The sequence below is a fragment of the Gallus gallus genome, assembly GCF_016699485.2.
Source record: "Gallus gallus isolate bGalGal1 chromosome 36 unlocalized genomic scaffold, bGalGal1.mat.broiler.GRCg7b 36_unloc4, whole genome shotgun sequence".
NCBI classification, from domain to species: Eukaryota; Metazoa; Chordata; class Aves; order Galliformes; family Phasianidae; genus Gallus; species Gallus gallus.
The window spans coordinates 3474-30982 of NW_024095964.1; the positions used below are offsets into that span (position 1 = coordinate 3474).

At 57.7% G+C, this 27509-nt stretch overlaps 1 protein-coding gene across 1 annotated transcript in view; it reads right to left on the reverse strand.

The window, feature by feature from the left end:
- Positions 1-739: 739 nt before the first annotated feature.
- LOC107050559 (fructose-bisphosphate aldolase A-like) overlaps positions 740-27509 on the reverse strand; it is a 33444-nt gene continuing 6674 nt past the window's right edge. Inside the window, exons 2-6 of the mRNA XM_040656848.2 lie at positions 16721-16932; positions 12468-12522; positions 7994-8154; positions 3779-3862; positions 740-970 (exon numbers count right to left, since the gene is read on the reverse strand). Of these exons, the coding sequence (XP_040512782.1) occupies positions 755-970; positions 3779-3862; positions 7994-8154; positions 12468-12522; positions 16721-16932 (728 nt within the window). The 3' untranslated portion in view covers positions 740-754. The remainder of the gene's footprint in view (positions 971-3778; positions 3863-7993; positions 8155-12467; positions 12523-16720; positions 16933-27509) is intronic.

Consider the following 27509-nt stretch of genomic DNA (forward strand, 5'->3'; position numbering starts at 1 on the left):
TCATTCCTATGGGGCCGCGGCCGTTCCTATGGGGCCGTGACCCCATGGGGGTGGTGCTATGGGGCCGTGGCCATTCTATGGGGCCGCAGCCGTTCCTCTGGGGCCGGTGACCCCATGGGGGCCGTTTCCTATGGGGCCGGTGACCCCATGGGGCCATTCCTATGGGGCCGGTGACCCCACGGGGTGGCGCTATGGGGCCGGGGGCCGTTCCTATGGGGCCGGTGACCCCACTGCTTCATTCCTATGGGGCCGGTGACCCCAAGAGGCTATTCCTATGGGGCCGGTGACCCCATGGGGTGGCGCTATGGGGCCGGGGCTGTTCCTATGGGGTCAGGGCCGTTCCTATGGGGCCGGTGACCCCATGAGGCCATTCCTATGGGGCCGGTGACCCCATGGGGCCGTTCCTATGGGGACCCCATGGCTTCATTCCTATGGGGCCGCGGCCGTTCCTATGGGGCCGGTGACCCCATGGGGTGGTGCTATGGGGCAGTGGCCAGTCCTATGGGGCCGCAGCCGTTCCTCTGGGGCCGGTGACCCCATGGGGCCGTTCCTATGGGGCCGGTGACCCCATGGGGCCATTCCTATGGGGCCGGTGACCCCACGGGGTGGCGCTATGGGGCCGGGGCCGTTCCTATGGGGCCGGTGACCCCATGGCTTCATTCCTATGGGGCCGGTGACCCCAAGAGGCTATTCCTATGGGGCCGGTGACCCCATGAGGCCATTCCTATGGGGCCGGGGACCCCATGGGGTGGCGCTATGGGGCCGGGGCCGTTCCTATGGGGCCGGGGGACCCACCGGGCACTGCGGGGGGGACGGTGCGGCGCAGGGCGGTGACGGTGGCCATGGCGATCTCTTCGGGGCTGTACTTCTTGGTGCACGAATGGCCCGCGGTCACCATGTTGGGTTTGAGCAAAGTGCCCTCCAGGTAAATGTGGTGGTCGCTCAGGGCTTTGTACACCGCTGCCAGGACCTGCGGGGGGGGGGAAAAAAGGGGACGTTTGGGGTCATTTGGGGACATTTGGGGACATTAAGAGACATATGGGGGCATTGGGGGGCATGTGGGGTCATCTAAGGGGCATTTGGGGACATTTGGGGGCGGTCGCTCAGGGCTTTGTACACCGCTGCCAGGACCTGCGGGGGGGGGGAAAAAAGGGGACGTTTGGGGTCATTTGGGGACATTTGGGGACATTAAGAAACATTAAGGGACATATAGGGACATTTGGGGGACATCTAAGGGGTATTTGGGGGCATTGGGGGTCATCTAAGGAGCATTTGGGGGCATTTGGGGGTGGTCGCTCAGGGCTTTGTACACCGCTGCCAGGACCTGCGGGGGGGCAAAAAAGGGGACGTTTGGGGTCATTTGGGGACATTTGGGGACATTAAGAGACATATGTGGGCATTGGGGGGCATTTGGGGTCATCTAAGGGGCACTTGGGGGCATTTGGGGGCATTTGGGGGTGGTGACTCAGGGCTTTGTACACCGCTGCCAGGACCTGCGGGGGGGGCAAAAAAGGGGACGTTTGGGGTCATTTGGGGATATTTGGGGGCATTTGGGGACATTAAGAGACATTTGGGGTCATCTAAGGGGCATTGGGGGGCATTGGGGGACATCTAAGGGGCATTGGGGGACATCTAAGGGGCATTTGGGGGTGGTCGCTCAGGGCTTTGTACACCGCTGCCAGGACCTGCGGGGGGGGCAAAAAAAGGGGACGTTTGGGGTCATTTGGGGACATTTGGGGTCATATGGGGACATATAGGGACATCTAAGGGGTATTGGGGGGCATTGGGGGACATCTGGGGGGCATTGGGGGACATCTAAGGGGCATTTGGGGGTGGTCGCTCAGGGCTTTGTACACCGCTGCCAGGACCTGCGGGGGGGGGGCAAAAAAGGGGACGTTTGGGGTCATTTGGGGACATATGGGGTCATTGGGGGGCATTGGGGGACTCCTTGGGGTCATCTAAGGGACATTTGGGGGCACTGGGGGACATCTAAGGGGCATTTGGGGGCATTTGGGGGCATTGGGGGACATCTAAGGGGCATTTGGGGGTGGTCGCTCAGGGCTTTGTACACCGCTGCCAGGACCTGCGGGGGGGTAAAAAGGGGACGTTTGGGGTCATTTGGGGGCATTTGGGGTCATTTGGGACAGATAGGGACATCTAAGGGTATTGGGGGGCATTGGGGGACATCTAAGGGGTATTGGGGGACATCTGGGGGGCATTTGGGGACATCTAAGGGGCATTTGGGGGTGGTCGCTCAGGGCTTTGTACACCGCTGCCAGGACCTGCGGGGGGGTAAAAAGGGGACGTTTGGGGACATTTGGGGACATTTGGGGACATATAGGGACATATAGGGACATCTAAGGGGTATTGGGGTCATCTAAGGGGCACTGGGGGACATCTAAGGGGCATTTGGGGGCGGTCGCTCAGGGCTTTGTACACCGCTGCCAGGACCTGCGGGGGGGCAAAAAAGGGGACGTTTGGGGTCATTTGGGGACATTTGGGGACATTAAGAGACATATAGGGACATATAGGGACAGCTAAGGGTATTGGGGGCCATCTACGGGGCATTGGGGGACATCTAAGGGGCATTTGGGGGCGGTCGCTCAGGGCTTTGTACACCGCTGCCAGGACCTGCGGGGGGGGGTAAAAAGGGGGACGTTTGGGGTCATTTGGGGACATTTGGGGTCATTTGGGGTCATTTGGGGACATATGGGGGCATTGGGGGGCATTGGGGGACAGCTTGGGGTCATCTAAGGGGCATTGGGGGACATCTAAGGGGCATTTGGGGTCATCTAAGGGACATTTGGGGGCATTTGGGGACACCTTGGAGGCATTAAGGGACATTAAGGGACATCTAAGGGGCATTGGGAACCCCATAGGGACCCCATAGGGACCCCATAGGGACATTGGGGGACCCCATAGGGACCCCATGGGGACATTGGGAACCCCATAGGGACATTGGGGACCCCATAGGGACACCTTGGGGACACCTTGGGGACCCCATAGGGACCCCACAGAGACCCCATAGGAACACCTTGGGGACATTGGGAACCCCGTAGGGACCCCATAGGGACCCCATAGGGACCCCATGGACACATTGAGAACCCCATAGGCACCCCTTAAGGACCCCATAGGGACACCTTGGGGACCCCATAGGGACCCCATAGGGACACCTTGGGGACATTGAGAACCCCATAGGGACCCCATAGGGACCCCATAGGAACACACTGGGGACATCTTGGGGACCCCATAGGGACACCTTGGGGACCCCACAGAGACCCCATAGGGACCCCATGGACACATTGAGAACCCCATAGGGACCCCTTAAGGACCCCATAGGGACACCTTGGGGACCCCATAGGGACCCCATAGGGACAACTTGGGGACATTGGGGACCCCATAGGGACCTCATAGGGACCCCATAGGGACACCTTGGGGACCCCACAGAGACCCCATAGGGACCCCATGGACACATTGAGAACCCCATAGGGACCCCTTAAGGACCCCATAGGGACACCTTGGGGACCCCATAGGGACCCCATAGGGACAACTTGGGGACATTGGGGACCCCATAGGGACCTCATAGGGACCCCATAGGAACACACTGGGGACATTGGGGACCCCATAGGGACCCCATAAGGACCCCATAGGGACCCCATAGGGACCCCATGGGGACATTGACAACCCCATAAAGACCCCATACAGACCCCATAGGGACCCCATAGGGACCCCATAGGGCCACGTTGGGGACATTGGGGACATTGGGGTCACCCCATACCTTCTCAGTGACGTATTGGCAGCGTTTGAGGTCGTGGTCACCGTCAGGGAGGATTTCGGGCTCCACGATGGGGACAATGCCGTTCTGGGGGGGGGGACGGGGGGGACATCAGAGGGGGGGGGGGGACATCAAAGCACCCCCACGGGACCCCCAACCCCCCTTAAGTGCCACCGACCCCCCTTAAGAGCTCTTAAGTGCCACCAAAGCCCCATTAAGTGCCACCAAAGACCCATAAGTGCCACCAAAGCCCCCTTAAGTGCCCTTAAGTGCCACCAAAGCCCCATTAAGTGCCACCAAAGACCCATAAGTGCCACCAAAGCCCCCTTAAGTGCCCTTAAGTGCCACCAAAGACCCATTAAGTGCCACCAAAGCCCCCTTAAGAGCTCTTAAGTGCCACCAAAGCCCCCTTAAGTGCCCTTAAGTGCCCCCCAACCCCCCTTAAGTGCCACCAAAGACCCATAAGTGCCACCAAAGCCCCCTTAAGTGCCCTTAAGTGCCACCAAAGCTACCTTAAGTGCCACCAAAGCCCCCTTAAGTGTCCCCCAACCCCCCTTAAGTGCCACCAATCCCCCTTAAGTGCCCCCCAATGTCCCTTAAGTGCCACCAACCCCCCTTAAGTGCCACCCAACCCCCCTTAAGTGCCACCAAAGCCCCATAAGAGCCACCAAAGCCCCCTTAAGAGCCCTTAAGTGCCACCCAACCCCCCTTAAGACCCCTTAAGTGCCACCAAAGCCACCTTAAGTGCCACCAAAGCCCCATAAGAGACACCAAAGCCCCCTTAAGTGCCACCAAACCCCCCTTAAGTGCCCTTAAGTGCCACCAAAGCCCCCCTTAAGTGCCACAAACCCCCCTTAAGTGCCCTTAAGTGCCACCCAACCCCCCTTAAGAGCTCTTAAGTGCCACCAAACCCCCTTAAGTGCCACCAAACCCCCTTTAAGTGTCACCAAATCCCCCTTAAGTGCCCCCCAACCCCCCTTAAGTGCCACCAAACCCCCCTTAAGTGCCCTTAAGTGCCACCAAAGCCCCCTTAAGTGCCCTTAAGTGCCACCAAAGCCACCTTAAGTGCCACCAAAGCCCCCTTAAGTGCCCTTAAGTGCCACCAAAGCCACCTTAAGTGCCACAAACCCCCCTTAAGTGCCCTTAAGTGCCACCCAACCCCCCTTAAGTGCCACCAAAGCCCCATTAAGTGCCACCAAACCCCACTTAAGTGCCACCAAAGCCCCATTAAGTGCCACCAAACCCCACTTAAGTGCCCCCAATGTCCTTAAGTGCCACCAACCCCCTTAAGTGCCACCAAACCCCCCTTAAGTGCCCCCCAACCCCCTTTAAGTGCCACCAAAGCCCCCTTAAGTGCCACCAAACCCACCTCAATGTGCCACCAAACCCCCCTTAAGTGCCCTTAAGCGCCACCAACCCCCCTTAAGTGCCCTTAAGTGCCACCAACCCCCTTTAAGTGCCACCAAAGCCCCATAAGAGCCACCAAAGCCCCCTTAAGTGCCACCAAACCCGCATTAAATGCCACCAAACCCCCCTTAAGTGCCCCCCAATGTCCATTAAGTGCCACCAACCCCACTTAAGTGCCACCCAACCCCCCGTAAGTGCCACCAACCCCCTTAAATGCCACCAAAGCCCCCTTAAGTGCCACCAAACTCACCTCAAAGTGCCACCAAACCCCCCTTAAGTGCCCCCCAATGTCCCTTAAGTGCCACCAACCCCCCTTAAGTGCCACCCAACCCCCCTTAAGTGCCACCAACCCCCCTTAAGTGCCACCCAACCCCCCTTAAGTGCCACCAAAGCCCCCTTAAGTGCCACCAAACTCACCTCAAAGTGCCACCAAACCCCCCTTAAGTGCCCTTAAGTGCCACCCAACCCCCCTTAAGTGCCTTTAACTGCCCCTCAACCCCCCTTAAGTGCCCTTAACTGCCCCTCAACCCCCTTTAAGTGCCCTTAAGTGCCACCAAACCCCCCTTAAGTGCCTTTAAGTGCCCCCCAACCCCCATTAAGTGCCTTTAATTGCCCCCAACTCCCCTTAAGTGCCCTTAAGTGCCCCCCAACCCCCTTTAAGTGCCCCCCCAACCCCCTTTAAGTGCCCTTAGATGCCCCCCAACCCCCTTTAACTGCCCCCCAACCCCCCTTAAGTGCCCTTAAGTGCCCCCCAACCCCCCTTAAGTGCCCTTAAGTGCCACTCAACCCCCCTTAAGTGCTCTTAGGTGCCACTCAACCCCCCTTAAGTGCCCTTAACTGCCCCCCAACCCCCCTTAAGTGCCCTTAACTGCCCCTCAACCCCCCTTAAGTGCCCTTAAGTGCCACCAAACCCCCCTTAAGTGCCCTTAACAGCCCCCCAATCCCCTTTAGGTGCCCCCCAACCCCCCTTAAGTGGCCCCCAACCCCCCTTAAGTGCCTTTCAGTGCCCCCCAACCCGCCTTAACTGCCACCCAACCCCCCTTAACTGCCCCCCAACCCCCCTTAAGTGCCTTTAAGTGCCCCCCCAACCCCCCTTAACAGCCACCCAACCCCCCTTAACTGCCACCCAACCCCCCTTAGGTGCCCTTAACAGCCCCCCAACCCCCCTTAGGTGCCCCCCAACCCCCCTTAGGCGCCCTTAAGTGCCACCAAACCCCCCTTAAGTGCCCTTGGGTCCCCCCCAACCCCCTTTAGGTACCCCCCCAACCCCCCTTAAGTGGCCCCCATCCCCCCTTAAGTGCCTTTAAGTGCCCCCCAACCCCCCTTAACTGCCACCCAACCCCCCCTTAAGTGCCTTTAATTGCCCCCCAACCCCCCTTAAGTGCCTTTAACTGCCCCCCAACCCCCCTTAAGTGCCTCCCAACCCCCCTTAGGTGCCCTTAACAGCCCCCCAACCCCCCTTAGGTGCCCCCCAACCCCCCTTAAGTGCCCTTAAGTGCCCCCCAAGCCACATTTGGTGCCACCCAACCCCCCTTGAGTGCCCTTAAGTGCCACAAACCCCCCCTTAAGTGCCTTTAATTGCCCCCCAACCCCCTTTAGGTACCCCCCAACCCCCCTTAAGTGCCCCCCAACCCCCCTTAAGTGCCTTTAATTTCCCCCCCACCCCCCTTAGGCGCCCTTAAGTGCCACCAAACCCCCCTTAAGTGCCCTTGGGTCCCCCCCAACCCCATTTAGGTACCCCCCAACCCCCCTTAAGTGCCACGAAACCCCCCTTAAGTGCCTTTAAGTGCCCCACAACCCCCCTTAACTGCCCCCCAACACCCCTTAAGTGCCACCAACCCTCCTTAGGTGCCCCTCAACCCCCCTTAGGTGCCCTTAACAGCCCCCCAACCCCCTTTAGGTGCCCCCCAACCCCCCTTAAGCACCCTTAAGTGCCACCCAACACCCCTTAAGTGCCCTTAGGTCCCCCCCAACCCCCCTTAACTGCCACCCAACCCCCCTTAAGTGCCCTTAACAGCCCCCCAACCCCCCTTAGGTGCCCTTAACAGCCCCCCAACCCCTCTTAGGTGCCCCCCAACCCCCTTAGGTGCCCTTAAGTGCCACCAAACCCCCCTTAAGTGCCCTTGGGTCCCCCCCAACCCCCTTTAGGTACCCCCCAACCCCCTTTAAGTGCCACCAAACCCCCCTTAAGTGCCCTTAACAGCCCCCCAAGCCCCTTTAGGTGCCCCCCAACCCCCCTTAAGTGCCTTTAATTGCCCCCCAACCCCCCTTAAGTGCCCTTAAGTGCCCCCCAACCCCCCTTAAGTGCCACCCAACCCCCCTTAGGTGCCCTTAACTGTCCCCCAACCCCCCTTAAGTGCCCCCCAACCCCCCTTAGGTGCCCTTAAGTGCCCCCCAACCCCCCTTAAGTGCCTCCCAACCCCCCTTAGGTGCCCTTAACAGCCCCCCAACCCCCCTTAGGTGCCCTTAACAGCCCCCCAACCCCTCTTAGGTGCCCCCCAACCCCCTTAGGTGCCCTTAAGTGCCACCAAACCCCCCTTAAGTGCCCTTGGGTCCCCCCCAACCCCCCTTAGGTGCCCCCCAACCCCCCTTAAGTGCCATGAAACCCCCCTTAAGTGCCCTTAACAGCCCCCCAAGCCCCTTTAGGTGCCCCCCAACCCCCCTTAAGTGCCTTTAATTTCCCCCCCACCCCCCTTAGGCGCCCTTAAGTGCCACCAAACCCCCCTTAAGTGCCACCAAACCCCCCTTAAGTGCCCTTGGGTCCCCCCCAACCCCCTTTAGGTGCCCCCCACCCCCCCCCCCGGTCCGTACCTGCTGGCAGATGCTGGCGTATCGTGCCAGGACGTTGGCGTTCTCCATGATGGCCAGGCGGGACGGGGTGTGCTCCGAGATCTTCAGCACGCAGCGCCACTTGGCAAAGTCAGCCCCGTCCTTCTTGTACTGAGCGCAGCGCTCCATCAGCCCGTCCAGCCCTGGGGGACAGAGAGGTGACATTGAGGGGGGGTATCAATGGGGGGCATTGGGGGTGGGGACAGCAATGGGGGGCATTGGGGACAGCAATGGGGGGCATTGGGGATAGCAATGAGGGATGGGGACAGCAATGGGGGGCATTGGGGATGGAGGATGGGGACAGCAATGGGGGTTGGGGACAGCAATGGGGGGCGTTGGGGGTGGGGACAGCAATGGGGGGCATTGGGGACAGCAATGGGGGATGGGGACAGCAATGGGGGGCATTGGGGGTGGGAATGGGGACAGCAATGGGGGGCATTGGGGACAGCAATGGGGGGCATTGGGGACAGCAATGGGGGATGGGGACAGCGAGGTGACATTAAGGGGGGGTATCAATGGGGGGCACTGGGGGTGGGGACAGCAATGGGGGGCATTGGGGACAGCAATGGGGGGCATTGGGGGTGGAGGATGGGGACAGCAATGGGGGTTGGGGACAGCAATGGGGGGCGTTGGGGGTGGGGACAGCAATGGGGGGCATTGGGGACAGCAATGGGGGATGGGGACAGCAATGGGGGATGGGGACAGCAATGGGGGGCATTGGGGACATCGGTGGTGAATGGGGACAGCAATGGGGGGCATTGGGGACAGCAATGGGGGGCATTGGGGACAGCAATGGTGGATGGGGACAGCAATGGGCGGCACTGGGGGTGTCAATGGGGATGGGGACAGCAATGGGGGGCATTGGGGGTGGGAATGGGGACAGCAATGGGGGACAGGGACAGCAATGGGGGGCATTGGGGACAGCAATGGGGGATGGGGACAGCAATGGGGGATGGGGACAGCAATGGGGGGCATTGGGGGTGTCAATGGGGGTCATCAATGGGGGTTGGGGACAGCAATGGGGGGCATTGGGGACATTAATGGGGGATGGGGACAGCAATGGGCGGCATTGGGGGTGTCAATAGGGGATGGGGACAGCAATGGGGGGCATTGGGGACAGCAATGGGGGGCATTGGGGACATCAGTGGGGGATGGGGACAGCAATGGGGGATGGGGACAGCAATGGGGGGCATTGGGGGTGGGAATGGGGACAGCAATGGGGGGCATTGGGGATGGGGACAGCAATGGGGGGCATTGGGGACAGCAATGGGGGATGGGGACAGCAATGGGGGGCATTGGGGACAGCAATGGGGGATGGGGACAGCAATGGGGGGCATTGGGGACATTAATGGGGGATGGGGACAGCAATGGGGGCATTGGGGACATTAATGGGGGATGGGGACAGCAATGGGGGCATTGGGGACAGCAATGGGGGATGGGTACAGCAATGGGCGGCATTGGGGACATCGGTGGTGAATGGGGACAGCAATGGGGGGCATTGGGGACATTAATGGGGGATGGGGACAGCAATGGGGGGCATTGGGGACAGCAATAGGGGGCATTGGGGACAGCAATAGGGGGCATTGGGGACATTAATGGGGGATGGGGACAGCAATGGGGGGCATTGGGGACATTAATGGGGGATGGGGACAGCAATGGGGGGCATTAGGGACAGCAATGGTGGATGGGGACAGCAATGGGCGGCATTGGGAGTGTCAATGGGGATGGGGACAGCAATGGGGGGCATTGGGGGTGGGAATGGGGACAGCAATGGGGGATGGGGACAGCAATGGGGGGCATTGGGGACAGCAATGGGGGATGGGGACAGCGAGGTGACATTAAGGGGGGGTATCAATGGGGGGCACTGGGGGTGGGGACAGCAATGGGGGGCATTGGGGACAGCAATGGGGGGCATTGGGGATAGCAATGGGGGATGGGGACAGCAATGGGGGGCATTGGGGGTGGGGATATCAATGGGGAATGGGGATGGGGACATCAATGGGGATTGGGGACATCAATGGGGGATGGGGACATCAATGGGGGGCATAGGGGGTGGGGACAGCAATGGGGGATGGGGATGGGGAGAGCAGTGGGGGGCATTGGGGACAGCAATGGGGGATGGGGACAGCAATGGGGGGCATTGGGGACAGCAATGGGGGATGGGGACAGCAATGGGGGGCATTGGGGACATTAATGGGGGATGGGGACAGCAATGGGGGCATTGGGGACAGCAATGGGGGATGGGTACAGCAATGGGCGGCATTGGGGACATCGGTGGTGAATGGGGACAGCAATGGGGGGCATTGGGGACATTAATGGGGGATGGGGACAGCAATGGGGGGCATTGGGGACAGCAATAGGGGGCATTGGGGACAGCAATGGGGGATGGGGACAGCAATGGGGGGCATTGGGGACATTAATGGGGGATGGGGACAGCAATGGGCGGCATTGGGAGTGTCAATGGGGATGGGGACAGCAATGGGGGGCATTGGGGGTGGGAATGGGGACAGCAATGGGGGATGGGGACAGCAATGGGGGGCATTGGGGACAGCAATGGTGGATGGGGACAGCAATGGGGGGCATTGGGGGTGTCAATGGGGATGGGGACAGCAATGGGGGGCATTGGGGACAGCAATGGGCGGCATTGGGGGTGTCAATGGGGATGGGGACAGCAATGGGGGGCATTGGGGGTGGGAATGGGGACAGCAATGGGGGACGGGGACAGCAATGGGGGGCATTGGGGACAGCAATGGGGGATGGGGACAGCAATGGGGGGCATTGGGGACAGCAACGGGGGATGGGGACAGCAGTGGGGGGCATTGGGGGTGGGGATATCAATGGGGAATGGGGATGGGGACATCAATGGGGGATGGGGACAGCAATGGGGGGCATTGGGGGTGGGGACAGCAATGGGGGATGGGGATGGGGAGAGCAGTGGGGGGCATTGGGGACAGCAATGGGGGTCATTGGGGATGGGGACAGCAATGGGGGGCATTGGGGGTGGGAATGGGGACAGCAATGGGGGGCATTGGGGATGGGGACAGCAATGGGGGGCATTGGGGACAGCAATGGGGGATGGGGACAGCAATGGGGGGCATTGGGGACAGCAATGGGGGATGGGGACAGCGAGGTGACATTAAGGGGGGGTATCAATGGGGGGCACTGGGGGTGGGGACAGCAATGGGGGGCATTGGGGACAGCAATGGGGGTCATCAATGGGGGTTGGGGACAGCAATGGGGGGCATTGGGGGTGGGGACAGCAATGGGGGATGGGGATGGGGAGAGCAGTGGGGGGCATTAGGGACAGCAATGGGGGGCATTGGGGGTGGGGACTGGGGTCATCAATGGGGGATGGGGACATCAATAGGGGATGGGGACAGCAATGGGGGCATTGGGGACAACAATGGGGGGCATTGGGGACAACAATGGGGGGCATTGGGGGTGGAGAATGGGGACATCAATGGGGGATGGGGACAGCAATGGGGGGCATTGGGGACATCAATGGGGGATGGGGACAGCAATGGGGGGCATTGGGGACAGCAATGGGGGGCATTGGGGGTGGAGAATGGGGAGATCAGTGGGGGATGGGGACAGCAATGGGGGGCGTTGGGGACATCAATGGGGGATGGGGACAGCAATGGGGGGCATTGGGGACAGCAATGGGGGATGGGGACATCAATGGGGGATGGGAACAGCAATGGGGGGCATTGGGGGTGGGAATGGGGACAGCAATGGGGGGCATTGGGGACAGCAATGGGGGATGGGGACAGCAATGGGGGATGGGGACAGCAATGGGGGGCATTGGGGGTGTCAATGGGGATGGGGACAGCAATGGGGGGCATTGGGGGTGGGGACAGCAATGGGGGCATTGGGGACAGCAATGGGGGACGGGGACAGCAATGGGGGGCATTGGGGGTGGGGACAGCAATGGGGGATTGGGACATCAGTGGGGGGCATTGGGGGGCATTGGGGATGGAGGATGAGGACAGCAATGGGGGGCACTGGGGATGCGGACAGCAATGGGGGGCGTTGGGGATGGGGACAGCAATGGGGGGCATAGGGGACAGCAATGGGGGATGGGGACATCAATGGGGGATGGGGACAGCAATGGGGGGCATTGGGGGTGGGAATGGGGACAGCAATGGGGGGCATTGGGGATGTCAATGGGGGTCATCAATGGGGGTTGGGGACAGCAATGGGGGGCGTTGGGGTGGGGACAGCAATGGGGGGCATTGGGGACATTAATGGGGGATGGGGACAGCAATGGGGGGCATTGGGGGTGGGAATGGGGACAGCAATGGGGGACGGGGACAGCAATGGGGGGCATTGGGGATGGGGACAGCAATGGGGGGCGTTGGGGACAGCAATGGGGGCATTGGGGACAACAATGGGGGATGGGATGGGGACAGCAATGGGGGTGTGGGGGGATGTTGGGGGGTGGGGGGGGGTCTCTCACCCTGGGTGGTGGTCTCCCCATTGGTGCCAGCCAGGGGCACAACGCCTTTGTCAACCTGGGGGGGGGAAACACGGTGTCATCGCTGTGACCCCAAAATGTCCCCATAATGTCCCCATAATGTCCCCAAAACCACCACCGCCATCTCCCAATTCAACCCAATGGGTTGACCTGGCAGCCCACTGACCCAAGCCCCACAAATAGCCCCCAAAACGCCCTCAAAATGTCCCCAAAATGCCCCAAAACTTCTCTAAATGTCCTAAAACGGCCCCAAGATGGCCCCAACACCTCAATGTCCCCAAAACGTCCCCAACATGTCCCCAAAATGTCCCCAAAGTGCCCCCAAAGTGTCCCCAACCCAACACTACCATCACCCAACACAACCCAATCTAACCCAATGGGTTGACCTGGCAGCCCACTGACCCAAGCCCCACAAATAGCCCCCAAAATACCCTCAAAACGTCCCCCAAATGCCCCAAAACTCCTCAAAATGTCCCAAAACGGCCCCAAAATGGTCCCAACACTGCAATATCCCCAAAACGTCCCCAAAATGTCCCCAAAGTGCCCCCAAAATGCCCCCAACTCAACACTACCATCACCCAACACCCAACCCAATTCAACCCAATGGGTTGACCTGGCAGCCCACTGACCCAAGTCCCACAAACAGCCCCCAAAACGCCCTCAAAATGTCCCCAAAATGCCCCAAAACTTCTCTAAATGTCCTAAAACGGCCCCAAAATGGCCCCAACACCTCAATGTCCCCAAAACGTCCCCAACATGTCCCCAAAATGTCCCCAAAGTGCCCCCAAAGTGTCCCCAACCCAACACTACCATCACCCAACACAACCCAATTCAACCCAATGGGTTGACCTGGCAGCCCACTCACCCAAACCCCAAAATAGCCCCCAAAATGCCTTCAAAAAGCCCCCAAAATGCCCCAAAACCGCTCAAAATGTCCCCAAATCTCCCAATATGACCTCAAAATGGCCCCAACACCTCAACGTCCCCAAAACACCCCCCAAAGTGCCCCCAAAATGCCCCCAACCCAACCCTACCACCACCCAACCCAACCCAACCCAATGGGTTGACCTGGCAGCCTACTGACTCAAGCCCCACAAATAGCCCTTGAAGTGCCCCCAAAATGCCCCAAAACTTCTCAAAATGTCCTAAAACGGCCCCAAAATGACCCCAACACCGCAATATCCGCAAAACACCCCACAAAGTGCCCCCAAAATGTCCCCAACCCAACACTACCATCACCCAACACAACCCAATCTAACCCAATGGGTTGACCTGGCAGCCCACTGACCCAAACCCCACAAATAGCCCCCAAAATACCCTCAAAATGCCCCCCAAATGCCCCAAAACTTCTCAAAATGTCCTAAAACGGCCCCAAAACGGTCCCAACACCGCAATATCCCCAAAACGTCCCCAAAATGTCCCCAAAGTGCCCCCAAAATGCCCCCAACCCAACACTACCATCACCCAACACAACCCAATCCACCCCAATGGGTTGACCTGGCAGCCCACTCACCCAAACCCCAAAATAGCCCCCAAAATGCCTTCAAAAAGCCTCCAAAATGCCCCAAAACCGCTCAAAATGTCCCCAAATCTCCCAATATGACCCCAAAATGGCCCCAACACCTCAATGTCCCCAAAGTGTCCCCAAAGTGTGACCAAAATGCCCCCAACTCAACCCTACCCCAACCCCACCCTACCACCACCCAACCCAATTCAACCCAATGGGTTGACCTGGCAGCCCACTGACCCAAGCCCCACAAATAGCCCCCAAAATACCCTCAAAATGCCCCCAAAATGCCCCAAAACTTCACAAAATATCCTAAAATGACCCCAAAATGGTCCCAACACCTCAACATCCCCAAAACGTCCCCAACATGTCCCCAAAATGTCCCCAAAGTGCCCCCAAAGTGTCCCCAACCCAACACTACCATCACCCAACACAACCCAATTCAACCCAATGGGTTGACGTGGCAGCCCACTGACCCAAGCCCCACAAATAGCCCCCAAAATACCCTCAAAATGTCCCCCAAATGCCCCAAAACTCCTCAAAATGTCCTAAAACGGCCCCAAAATGGCCCCAACACCTCAATGTCCCCAAAACACCCCCCAAAGTGCCCCCAAAATGTCCCCAACCCAACACTACCATCACCCAACCCAATTCAACCCAATGGGTTGACCTGGCAGCCCACTGACCCAGACCCCACAAATAGCCCCCAAAACGCCTTCAAAAAGCCCCCAAAACGACCCCAAACTTCTCAAAATGTCCTAAAACGTCCCCAAAACGGCCCCAACACCTCAATGTCCCCAAAACACCCCCCAAAGTGCCCCCAAAATGTCCCCAACCCAACACTACCATCACCCAACACAACCCAATCCAACCCAATGGGTTGACCTGGCAGCCCACTCACCCAAACCCCAAAATAGCCCCCAAAATGCCTTCAAAAAGCCTCCAAAATGCCCCAAAACCGCTCAAAATGTCCCCAAATCTCCCAATATGACCCCAAAATGGCCCCAACACCTCAATGTCCCCAAAGTGTCCCCAAAGTGTGACCAAAATGCCCCCAACTCAACCCTACCCCAACCCCACCCTACCACCACCCAACCCAATTCAACCCAATGGGTTGACCTGGCAGCCCACTGACCCAAGCCCCACAAATAGCCCCCAAAATACCCTCAAAATGTCCCCAAAATGCCCCAAAACTTCTCTAAATGTCCTAAAACGGCCCCAAAATGGTCCCAACACCGCAATATCCCCAAAACGTCCCCAAAACGTCCCCAACATGTCCCCAAAACGTCCCCAAAGTGCCCCCAAAGTGTCCCCAACCCAACACTACCATCACCCAACACAACCCAATCCACCCCAATGGGTTGACCTGGCAGCCCACTGACCCAAGTCCCACAAACAGCCCCCAAAACGCCCTCAAAATGTCCCCAAAATGCCCCAAAACTTCTCAAAATGTCCCAAAACGGCCCCAAAATGGCCCCAACACCTCAATGTCCCCAAAACACCCCCCAAAGTGCCCCCAAAATGCCCCCAACCCAACACTACCATCACCCAACACAACCCAATCCACCCCAATGGGTTGACCTGGCAGCCCACTCACCCAAACCCCAAAATAGCCCACAAAATGCCTTCAAAAAGCCTCCAAAATGCCCCAAAACCGCTCAAAATGTCCCCAAATCTCCCAATATGACCCCAAAATGGCCCCAACACCTCAACGTCCCCAAAACACCCCCCAAAGTGCCCCCAAAATGCCCCCAACCCAACCCTACCACCACCCAACCCAATCCAACCCAATGGGTTGACCTGGCAGCCCACTGACTCAAGCCCTACAAATAGCCCTCGAAGTGCCCCCAAAATGCCCCAAAACTTCTCAAAATGTCCTAAAACGGCCCCAAAATGACCCCAACACCTCAACATCCCCAAAATGTCCCCAAAGTGCCCCCAAAATGTCCCCAACCCAACACTACCATCACCCAACACCCAACCCAATCCAACCCAATGGGTTGACCTGGCAGCCCACTGACCCAGAGCCCAAAAATAGCCCCCAAACGCCTTCAAAAAGCCCCCAAAACAACCCCAAACTTCTCAAAATGTCCCAAAACGACCCCAAAATGGCCCCAACACCTCAACATCCCCAAAACGTCCCCAACATGTCCCCAAAATGTCCCCAAACTGCCCCCAAAATGCCCCCAACCCAACACTACCATCACCCAACACAACCCAATCCACCCCAATGGGTTGACCTGGCAGCCCACTGACCCAAGCCCCACAAATAGCCCCCAAAATATCCTCAAAATTTCCCCAAAGTGCCCCAAAACTTCAAAAATTGTCCCCAAATCTCCCAATATGACCCCAAAATGGCCCCAACACCTCAACATCCCCAAAACACCCCCCAAAGTGCCCCCAAAATGCCCCCAACCCAACCCTACCCCAACCCAACCCTCCCATCACCCAACCCAACTCAACCCAATGGGTTGACCTGGCAGCCCACTGACCCAAGCCCCACAAAAAGCTCTCCAAGTGCCCCCAAAATGCCCCAAAACTCCTCAAAATGTCCTAAAACGGCCCCAAAATGGCCCCAACACCTCAACATCCCCAAAACGCCCCCCAAAATGCCCCCAACCCAACCCTACCACCACCCAACCCAACCCAACCCAACAGCTCGCCCCACCACCACCCCCCCTCAACCCACCCTAAAAAAAACCCCAAAAAGCCCCCCAAAAAAACCCACCTTGATCCCGACGACCCCTCCCTTGGCCTTGATGACCTGAGGGAAGGGGCGGCCGTCGTCGGCCTTCTGGTAGAGGGTCTCATGGAAGAGGATGACTCCGCCGATGCACGGATCCACGCGGTTGTCGGCCGTGAACAGCAGCTGGCGGTACCAGCGCCGGTTCTCCTCCGTGTTCTCCGCCCCCACCGAGCTCAGCCGCTTGGCGATGCTGCCTGCACACCAGTAAGGACCAGTATGGACCAGTTACACACCGCTCCGGATACTGGTTGGCCAACCGGACTCAAGGAGAAAACCCAATACGACCCACACAACTCCCGGTGCCACCTCAAGGTACTCAGATGCTCCACAGTGACTCCTATGGCCATCCCAGTTCATCCCAGTGCATCCCAGTTCATCCCAGTCCATCCCAGTTCATCCCAGTAACCCATTGTGGCCTCCTACTGTGTCTCCAGTCCCGCCCAGTTCATCCCAGTACGCCCCAGTATAACGCAAAGACCTCCAGGTGCCACCTCGAGGTTCTCAGATGCTCCACAACCACTCCTATGCCCATCCCAGTTCATCCCAGTCCATCCCAGTTCATCCCAGTAACCCATACTGGTGCCCTAGTATGGTTCCAGTTCATCCCAGTCCATCCCAGTATGACCCAAAGACCTCCTGGTGCCACCTCGGACAGCTCAGATGCTCCACAATGACTCCTATGGCCATCCCAGTTCATCCCAGTCTATCCCAGTCCATCCCAGTTCATCCCAGTAACCCATACTGGTGTCTTAATATGGTTCCAGTTCATCCCAGTCCATCCCAGTCCCTCCCAGTCCATCCCAGTACGGCCCAGTTGCCCCCATATCTCCTCCCGCTGCCCTCCAAGCGCCGGTTCTCCTCCGTGTTCTCCGCCCCCACCGAGCTCAGCCGCTTGGCGATGCTGCCTGCACACCAGTAAGGACCAGTATGGACCAGTTACACACCGCTCCGGATACTGGTTGGCCAACCGGACTCAAGGAGAAAACCCAATACGACCCACACAACTCCCGGTGCCACCTCAAGGTACTCAGATGCTCCAAAGTGACTCCTATGGCCATCCCAGTTCATCCCAGTCCATCCCAGTTCATCCCAGTAACCCATTGTGGCCTCCTACTGTGTTCCAGTCCGGCCCAGTTCATCCCAGTACACCCCAGTATAACCCAAAGACCTCCCGGCACCACCTCGAGGTACTCAGATGCTCAACAACCACTCCTATGGCCATCCCAGTTCATCCCAGTCCATCCCAGTCCACCCCAGTTCATCCCAGTCCACCCCAGTAACCCGTACTGGTGGCCTAGTAGGGCTCCAGTCCCTCCCAGTCCCTCCCAGTTCATCCCAGTCCATCCCAGTATGACCCAAAGACCTCCCGGTGCCACCTCGAGGTTCTCAGATGCTCCACAATGACTCCAATGCCCATCCCAGTTCATCCCAGTCCATCCCAGTCCACCCCAGTCCATCCCAGTAGCCCATACTGGTGTCCTAATATGGCTCCAGTGCCACCCAGTATGTCCCAGTATCACCAGTACCAACCAAAGACCTCCCGGTGCCACCTTGGCCATCTCAGATGCTCCACAATGACTCCTATGCCCATCCCAGTTCATCCCAGTCCATCCCAGTTCATCCCAGTCCATCCCAGTCCATCCCAGTAGCCCATACTGGTCTCCTAATGTGGCTCCAGTGCCACCCAGTATGTCCCAGTATCACCAGTACGAACCAAAGACCTCCCAGTGCCACCTCGGACAGCTCAGATGCTCCACAATGACACCTATGGCCATCCCAGTCCATCCCAGTTCATCCCAGTCCATCCCAGTTCATCCCAGTAACCCATACTGGTGCCCTAGTATGGTTCCAGTTCATCCCAGTCCATCCCAGTATGACCCAAAGACCTCCCAGTGCCACCTTGGACAGCTCAGATGCACCACAAGAACTCCTATGGCCATCCCAGTTCATCCCAGTCTATCCCAGTCCATCCCAGTTCATCCCAGTAACCCATACTGGTGTCTTAATATGGTTCCAGTTCATCCCAGTCCATCCCAGTCCCTCCCAGTCCATCCCAGTACAGCCCAGTTGCCCCCATATCTCCTCCCGCTGCCCTCCAAGCGCCGGTTCTCCTCCGTGTTCTCCGCCCCCACCGAGCTCAGCCGCTTGGCGATGCTGCCTGCACACCAGTAAGGACCAGTATGGACCAGTTACACACCGCTCCGGATACTGGTTGGCCAACCGGACTCAAGGAGAAAACCCAATACGACCCACACAACTCCCGGTGCCACCTCAAGGTACTCAGATGCTCCACAGTGACTCCTATGGCCATCCCAGTTCATCCCAGTCCATCCCAGTTCATCCCAGTAACCCATTGTGGTCTCCTACTGTGTCTCCAGTCCCGCCCAGTTCATCCCAGTACACCCCAGTATGACGCAAAGACCTCCAGGTGCCACCTCGAAGTTCTCAGATGCTCCACAACCACTCCTATGGCCATCCCAGTTCATCCCAGTCCATCCCAGTCCATCCCAGTTCATCCCAGTTCATCCCAGTAACCCATACTGGTGTCTTAGTATGGTTCCAGTTCATCCCAGTCCATCCCAGTATGACCCAAAGACCACCCGGTGCCACCTCGAGGTACTCGGATGCTCCACAATGACACCTATGGCCATCCCAGTTCATCCCAGTTCATCCTAGTTCATCCCAGTTCATCCCAGTCCATCCCAGTAACCCATACTGGTCTCCTAGTGTGGCTCCAGTGCCACCCAGTATGTCCCAGTATCACCAGTACGAACCAAAGACCTCCCAGTGCCACCTCGGACAGCTCAGATGCACCACAAGAACTTCTATGGCCATCCCAGTTCATCCCAGTTCATCCCAGTCTATCCCAGTCCATCCCAGTTCATCCCATAACCCATACTGGTGTCTTAGTATGGTTCCAGTTCATCCCAGTCCATCCCAGTCCCTCCCAGTCCATCCCAGTACGGCCCAGTCGCCCCCATATCTCCTCCCGCTGCCCTCCCAGCGCCGCTTCTCCTCCGTGTTCTCCGCCCCCACCGAGCTCAGCCGCTTGGCGATGCTGCCTGCACACCAGTAAGGACCAGTATGGACCAGTTACACACCGCTCCGGATACTGGTTGGCCAACCGGACTCAAGGAGAAAACCCAATACGACCCACACAACTCCCGGTGCCACCTCAAGGTACTCAGATGCTCCACAGTGACTCCTATGGCCATCCCAGTTCATCCCAGTCCATCCCAGTCCATCCCAGTAGCCCATACTGGTCTCCTAATATGGCTCCAGTGCCACCCAGTATGTCCCAGTATCACCAGTACGAACCAAAGACCTCCCAGTGCCACCTTGGACAGCTCATATGCTCCGCAAGAATTCCTATGGCCATCCCAGTCCATCCCAGTTCATCCCAGTCCATCCCAGTTCATCCCAGTTCATCCCAATAACCCATACTGGTGTCTTAGTATGGTTCCAGTTCATCCCAGTCCATCCTAGTATGGCCCAAAACCTCCCGGTGCCACCTCGGACAGCTGAGATGCTCCACAATGACTCCTATGCCCATCCCAGTTCATCCCAGTCCATCCCAGTTCATCCCAGTTCATCCCAGTTCATCCCAGTAACCCATACTGGTGTCCTAGTATGGCACCAGTGCCACCCAGTATGTCCCAGTATCACTAGTACGAATCAAAGACCACCCGGTGCCACCTTGACCATCTCAGATGCTCCACAATGACTCCTAAGGCCATCCCAGTTCATCCCAGTACATCCCAGTTCATCCCAGTCCATCCCAGTCCATCCCAGTAGCCCATACTGGTCTCCTAATGGGGCTCCAGTGCCACCCAGTATGTCCCAGTATCACCAGTACGAACCAAAGACCTCCCAGTGCCACCTCGGACAGCTCAGATGCACCACAAGAACTCCTATGGCCATCCCAGTTCATCCCAGTTCATCCCAGTAACCCATATTGGTGTCCTAATATGGCTCCAGTCCCTCCCAGTCCCTCCCAGTTCATCCCAGTCCATCCCAGTATGACCCAAAGACCTCCCGGCCCCACCTCGAGGTTCTCAGATGCTCCACAATGACTCCTATGCCCATCCCAGTTCATCCCAGTACATCCCAGTTCATCCCAGTTCATCCCAGTCCATCCCAGTAGCCCATACTGGTGTCCTAGCATGGCTCCAGTGCCACCCAGTATGTCCCAGTATCACCAGTACCAACCAAAGACCTCCCAGTGCCACCTCGGACAGCTCAGATGCTCCACAATGACACCTATGGCCATCCCAGTCCATCCCAGTCCATCCCAGTTCATCCCAGTCCATCCCAGTAACCCATACTGGTGCCCTAGTATGGTTCCAGTTCATCCCAGTCCATCCCAGTATGAACCAAAGACCTCCCGGTGCCACCTCGAGGTTCTCAGATGCTCCACAATGACTCCTATGCCCATCCCAGTTCATCCCAGTCCATCCCAGTCCATCCCAGTTCATCCCAGTAACCCATACTGGTGGCCTAGTAGGGCTCCAGTCCCTCCCAGTCCCTCCCAGTTCATCCCAGTCCATCCCAGTATGACCCGCACAACTCCCGGTGCCACCTCAAGGTACTCAGATGCTCCACAGTGACTCCTATGGCCATCCCAGTTCATCCCAGTTCAGCCCAGTTCATCACAGTTCATCCCAGTAACCCATTGTGGCCTCCTACTGTGTTCCAGTCCCTCCCAGTTCATCCCAGTACATCCCAGTCCATCCCAGTATGAACCAAAGACCTCCCGGCCCCACCTCGAGGTTCTCAGATGCTCCACAATGACTCCTATGCCCATCTCAGTTCACCCCAGTACATCCCAGTCCATCCCAGTCCATCCCAGTAACCCATACTGGTTCCCTAGTATGGTTCCGGTTCATCCCAGTCCATCCCAGTATGACCCAAAGACCTCCCGGCCCCACCTCGAGGTTCTCAGATGCTCCACAGTGACACCTATGGCCATCCCAGTTCATCCCAGTTCATCCCAGTTCATCCCAGTCCATCCCAGTCCATCGCAGTAACCCATACTGGTGTCCTAGTATGGCTCCAGTGCCACCCAGTATGTCCCAGTATCACCAGTACCAACCAAAGACCTCCCCGTGCCACCTCGGACAGCTCAGATGTACCACAAGAACTCCCATGGCCATCCCAGTTCATCCCAGTCTATCCCAGTCCATCCCAGTTCATCCCAGTTCATCCCATAACCCATACTGGTGTCTTAGTATGGTCCCAGTTCATCCCAGTCCCTCCCAGTCCCTCCCAGTCCATCCCAGTACGGCCCAGTCGCCCCCATATCTCCTCCCGCTGCCCTCCCAGCGCCGCTTCTCCTCCGTGTTCTCCGCCCCCACCGAGCTCAGCCGCTTGGCGATGCTGCCTGCACACCAGTAAGGACCAGTATGGACCAGTTACACACCGCTCCGGATACTGGTTGGCCAATGGGACTCAGCAGGACGATCCTACATGGCCCAAAGACCTCCTGGTGCCACCTCGGACAGCTCAGGTGCACCACAAGAACTCCTATGGCCATCCCAGTTCATCCCAGTCCATCCCAGTCCATCCCAGTTCATCCCAGTTCATCCCAGTAACCCATACTGGTGCCCTAGTATGGTTCCAGTTCATCCCAGTCCATCCCAGTATGACCCAAAGACCTCCCGGCCCCACCTCGAAGTTCTCAGATGCTCCACAACCACTCCTACGGCCATCCCAGTTCATCCCAGTCCATCCCAGTCCATCCCAGTCCATCCCAGTTCATCCCAGGCCATCCCAGTAACCCATACTGGTGCCCTAGTATGGTTCCAGTTCATCCCAGTCCATCCCAGTATGACCCAAAGACCTCCCGGCACCACCTCGAAGTTCTCAGATGCTCCACAACCACTCCTATGGCCATCCCAGTTCATCCCAGTACATCCCAGTTCATCCCAGTCCATCCCAGTCCATCCCAGTAACCCATACTGGTGGCCTAGTAGGGCTCCAGTCCCTCCCAGTCCCTCCCAGTTCATCCCAGTCCATCCCAGTATGACCCAAAGACCTCCCGGTGCCACCTCGAGGTTCTCAGATGCTCCACAATGACTCCAATGCCCATCCCAGTTCATCCCAGTCCATCCCAGTCCACCCCAGTCCATCCCAGTAGCCCATACTGGTGTCCTAATATGGCTCCAGTGCCACCCAGTATGTCCTAGTATCACCAGTACGAATCAAAGACCACCCGCTGCCACCTTGACCATCTCAGATGCTCCACAATGACTCCTAAGGCCATCCCAGTTCATCCCAGTACATCCCAGTTCATCCCAGTCCATCCCAGTCCATCCCAGTAGCCCATACCGGTCTCCTAATGTGGCTCCAGAGCCACCCAGTATGTCCCAGTATCACCAGTACGAACCAAAGACCTCCCAGTGCCACCTTGGACAGCTCAGATGCTCCACAAGAACTCCTATGGCCATCCCAGTTCATCCCAGTCTATCCCAGTTCATCCCAGTTCATCCCAGTTCATCCCAGTAACCCATACTGGTGTCTTAGTATGGTTCCAGTTCATCCCAGTCCATCCCAGTATGACCCAAAGACCTCCCGGTGCCACCTCGAGGTTCTCAGATGCTCCACAATCACTCCTATGCCCATCCCAGTTCATCCCAGTCCATCCCAGTTCAGCCCAGTCCATCCCAGTAACCCATACTGGTGCCCTAGCATGGTTCCAGTTCATCCCAGTCCATCCCAGTATGACCCAAAGACCTCCTGGTGCCACCTCGGACAGCTCAGATGCTCCGCAAGAACTCCTATGGCCATCCCAGTCCATCCCAGTTCATCCCAGTTCAACCCAGTCCATCCCAGTAACTCATACTGGTGTCCTCCTATGACCCCACTCAATCCCAGTTCATCCCAGTCCATCCCAGTATGACGCAAAGACCTCCCGGTGCCACCTCGAGGTTCTCAGATGCTCCACAACCACTCCTATGGCCATCCCAGTTCATCCCAGTCCATCCCAGTCCATCCCAGTTCATCCCAGTAACCCATACTGGTGGCCTAGTAGGGCTCCAGTCCCTCCCAGTCCATCCCAGTTCATCCCAGTCCATCCCAGTATGACCCACACAACTCCCGGTGCCACCTCGAGGTTCTCAGATGCTCCACAACCACTCCTATGGCCATCCCAGTTCATCCCAGTCCATCCCAGTCCACCCCAGTTCATCCCAGTCCACCCCAGTAACCCATACTGGTGCCCTAGTATGGTTCCAGTTCATCCCAGTCCATCCCAGTATGACCCAAAGACCTCCTGGTGCCACCTTGGACAGCTCAGATGCACCACAAGAACTCCTATGGCCATCCCAGTTCATCCCAGTCTATCCCAGTCCATCCCAGTTCATCCCAGTTCATCCCAATAACCCATACTGGTGTCTTAGTATGGTTCCAGTTCATCCCAGTCCATCCCAGTATGACCCAAAGACCCCCCGGCGCCACCTCGAGGTTCTCAGATGCTCCACAACCACTCCTATGCCCATCCCAGTTCATCCCAGTACATCCCAGTTCATCCCAGTCCATCCCAGTCCATCCCAGTAGCCCATACTGGTCTCCTAGTATGGCTCCAGTGCCACCCAGTATGTCCCAGTATCACCAGTACGAACCAAAGACCTCCCAGTGCCACCTTGGCCATCTCAGATGCTCCACAATGACTCCTATGGCCATCCCAGTTCATCCCAGTCCATCCCAGTCCACCCCAGTTCATCCCAGTCCATCCCAGTAACCCATACTGGTGCCCTAGTATGGTTCCAGTTCATCCCAGTCCATCCCAGTATGACCCAAAGACCTCCCGGCACCACCTCGAGGTTCTCAGATGCTCCACAGCCACTCCTATGGCCATCCCAGTTCATCCCAGTTCATCCCAGTTCATCCCAGTAACCCATACTGGTGTCCTGAAGTGGCTCCAGTCCCCCCCAGTTCATCCCAGTCCATCCCAGTATGACCCAAAGACCTCCCGGTGCCACCTTGAGGTTCCCAGATACTCCACAATGACTCCTATGGCCATCCCAGTTCATCCCAGTCCATCCCAGTCCATCCCAGTTCATCCCAGTAACCCATACTGGTGGCCTAGTAGGGCTCCAGTCCCTCCCAGTCCCTCCCAGTTCATCCCAGTCCATCCCAGTATGACCCACACAACTCCCGGTGCCACCTCGAGGTTCTCAGATGCTCCACAATGACTCCTATGGCCATCCCAGTTCATCCCAGTCCATCCCAGTCCATCCCAGTCCATCCCAGTAACCCATACTGGTGCCCTAATATGGCTCCAGTCCCTCCCAGTCCCTCCCAGTTCATCCCAGTCCATCCCAGTATGACCCAAAGACCTCCCGGCACCACCTCGAAGTTCTCAGATGCTCCACAACCACTCCTATGGCCATCCCAGTTCATCCCAGTCCATCCCAGTCCACCCCAGTTCATCCCAGTCCACCCCAGTAACCCATACTGGTGCCCTAGTATGGTTCCAGTTCATCCCAGTCCATCCCAGTATGACCCAAAGACCTCCCGGCCCCACCTCGAGGTTCTCAGATGCTCCACAATGACTCCTATGGCCATCCCAGTCCATCCCAGTTCATCCCAGTCCATCCCAGTAGCCCATACTGGTCTCCTAATGTGGCTCCAGTGCCACCCAGTATGTCCCAGTATCACCAGTACCAACCAAAGACCTCCCAGTGCCACCTCGGACAGCTCAGGTGCACCACAAGAACTTCTATGGCCATCCCAGTTCATCCCAGTCTATCCCAGTCCATCCCAGTTCATCCCAGTCCACCCCAGTAACCCATACTGGTGCCCTAGTATGGTTCCAGTTCATCCCAGTCCATCCCAGTATGACCCAAAGACCTCCCGGCCCCACCTCGAGGTTCTCAGATGCTCCACAATGACTCCTGTGGCCATCCCAGTTCATCCCAGTCCATCCCAGTCCATCCCAGTTCATCCCAGTTCAACCCAGTCCATCCCAGTAACCCATACTGGTGTCCTAGTATGGCTCCAGTGCCACCCAGTATGTCCCAGTATCACCAGTACGAACCAAAGACCTCCCGGTGCCACCTCGAGGTTCTCAGATGCTCCACAACCACTCCTATGGCCATCCCAGTTCATCCCAGTTCATCCCAGTTCATCCCAGTAACCCATACTGGTGTCCTGAAGTGGCTCCAGTCCCCCCCAGTTCATCCCAGTCCATCCCAGTATGACCCAAAGACCTCCCGGTGCCACCTTGAGGTTCTCAGATACTCCACAATGACTCCTATGGCCATCCCAGTTCATCCCAGTCCATCCCAGTTCATCCCAGTTCATCCCAGTAACCCATACTGGTGGCCTAGTAGGGCTCCAGTCCCTCCCAGTCCCTCCCAGTTCATCCCAGTCCATCCCAGTATGACCCAAAGACCTCCCGGTGCCACCTCGAGGTTCTCAGATGCTCCACAATGACTCCAATGCCCATCCCAGTTCATCCCAGTCCATCCCAGTCCACCCCAGTCCATCCCAGTAGCCCATACTGGTGTCCTAGTATGGCTCCAGTGCCACCCAGTATGTCCCAGTATCACCAGTACGAATCAAAGACCACCCGGTGCGACCTTGACCATCTCAGATGCTCCACAATGACTCCTATGCCCATCCCAGTTCATCCCAGTACATCCCAGTTCATCCCAATCCATCCCAGTCCATCCCAGTAGCCCATACTGGTCTCCTAGTATGGCTCCAGTGCCACCCAGTATGTCCCAGTATCACCAGTACGAACCAAAGACCTCCCAGTGCCACCTCGGACAGCTCAGATGCACCACAAGAACTTCTCTGGCCATCCCAGTTCATCCCAGTTCATTCCAGTCCATCCCAGTCCATCCCAGTCCATCCCAGTAGCCCATACTGGTGTCCTAGTATGGTTACAGTTCATCTCAGTCCATCCCAGTATGGCCCAAAGACCTCCCGGTGCCACCTTGGACAGCTCATATGCTCCACAATGACTCCTATGGCCATCCCAGTCCATCCCAGTCCATCCCAGTTCATCCCAGTCCATCCCAGTCCATCCCAGTAGCCCATACTGGTCTCCTAGTATGGCTCCAGTGCCACCCACTATGTCCCAGTATCACCAGTACCAACCAAAGACCTCCCAGTGCCACCTTGGACAGCTCAGATGCTCCACAATGACTCCTATGGCCATCCCAGTCCATCCCAGTCCATCCCAGTTCATCCCAGTTCAACCCAGTCCATCCCAGTAACTCATACTGGTGTCCTCCTGTGACCCCACTCAATCCCAGTTCATCCCAGTCCATCCCAGTATGACCCAAAGACCTCCCGGTGCCACCTCGAGGTTCTCAGATGCTCCACAACCACTCCTATGGCCATCCCAGTTCATCCCAGTTCATCCCAGTTCATCCCAGTAACCCATACTGGTGCCCTAGTATGGTTCCAGTTCATCCCAGTCCATCCCAGTATGACCCAAAGACCTCCCAGTGCCACCTTGGACAGCTCAGATGCACCACAAGAACTCCTATGGCCATCCCAGTTCATCCCAGTCTATCCCAGTCCATCCCAGTTCATCCCAGTTCATCCCAGTAACCCATACTGGTGTCTCAGTATGGTTCCAGTTCATCCCAGTCCATCCCAGTCCCTCCCAGTCCATCCCAGTACGGCCCAGTCGCCCCCATATCTCCTCCCGCTGCCCTCCCAGCGCCGCTTCTCCTCCGTGTTCTCCGCCCCCACCGAGCTCAGCCGCTTGGCGATGCTGCCTGCACACCAGTAAGGACCAGTATGGACCAGTTACACA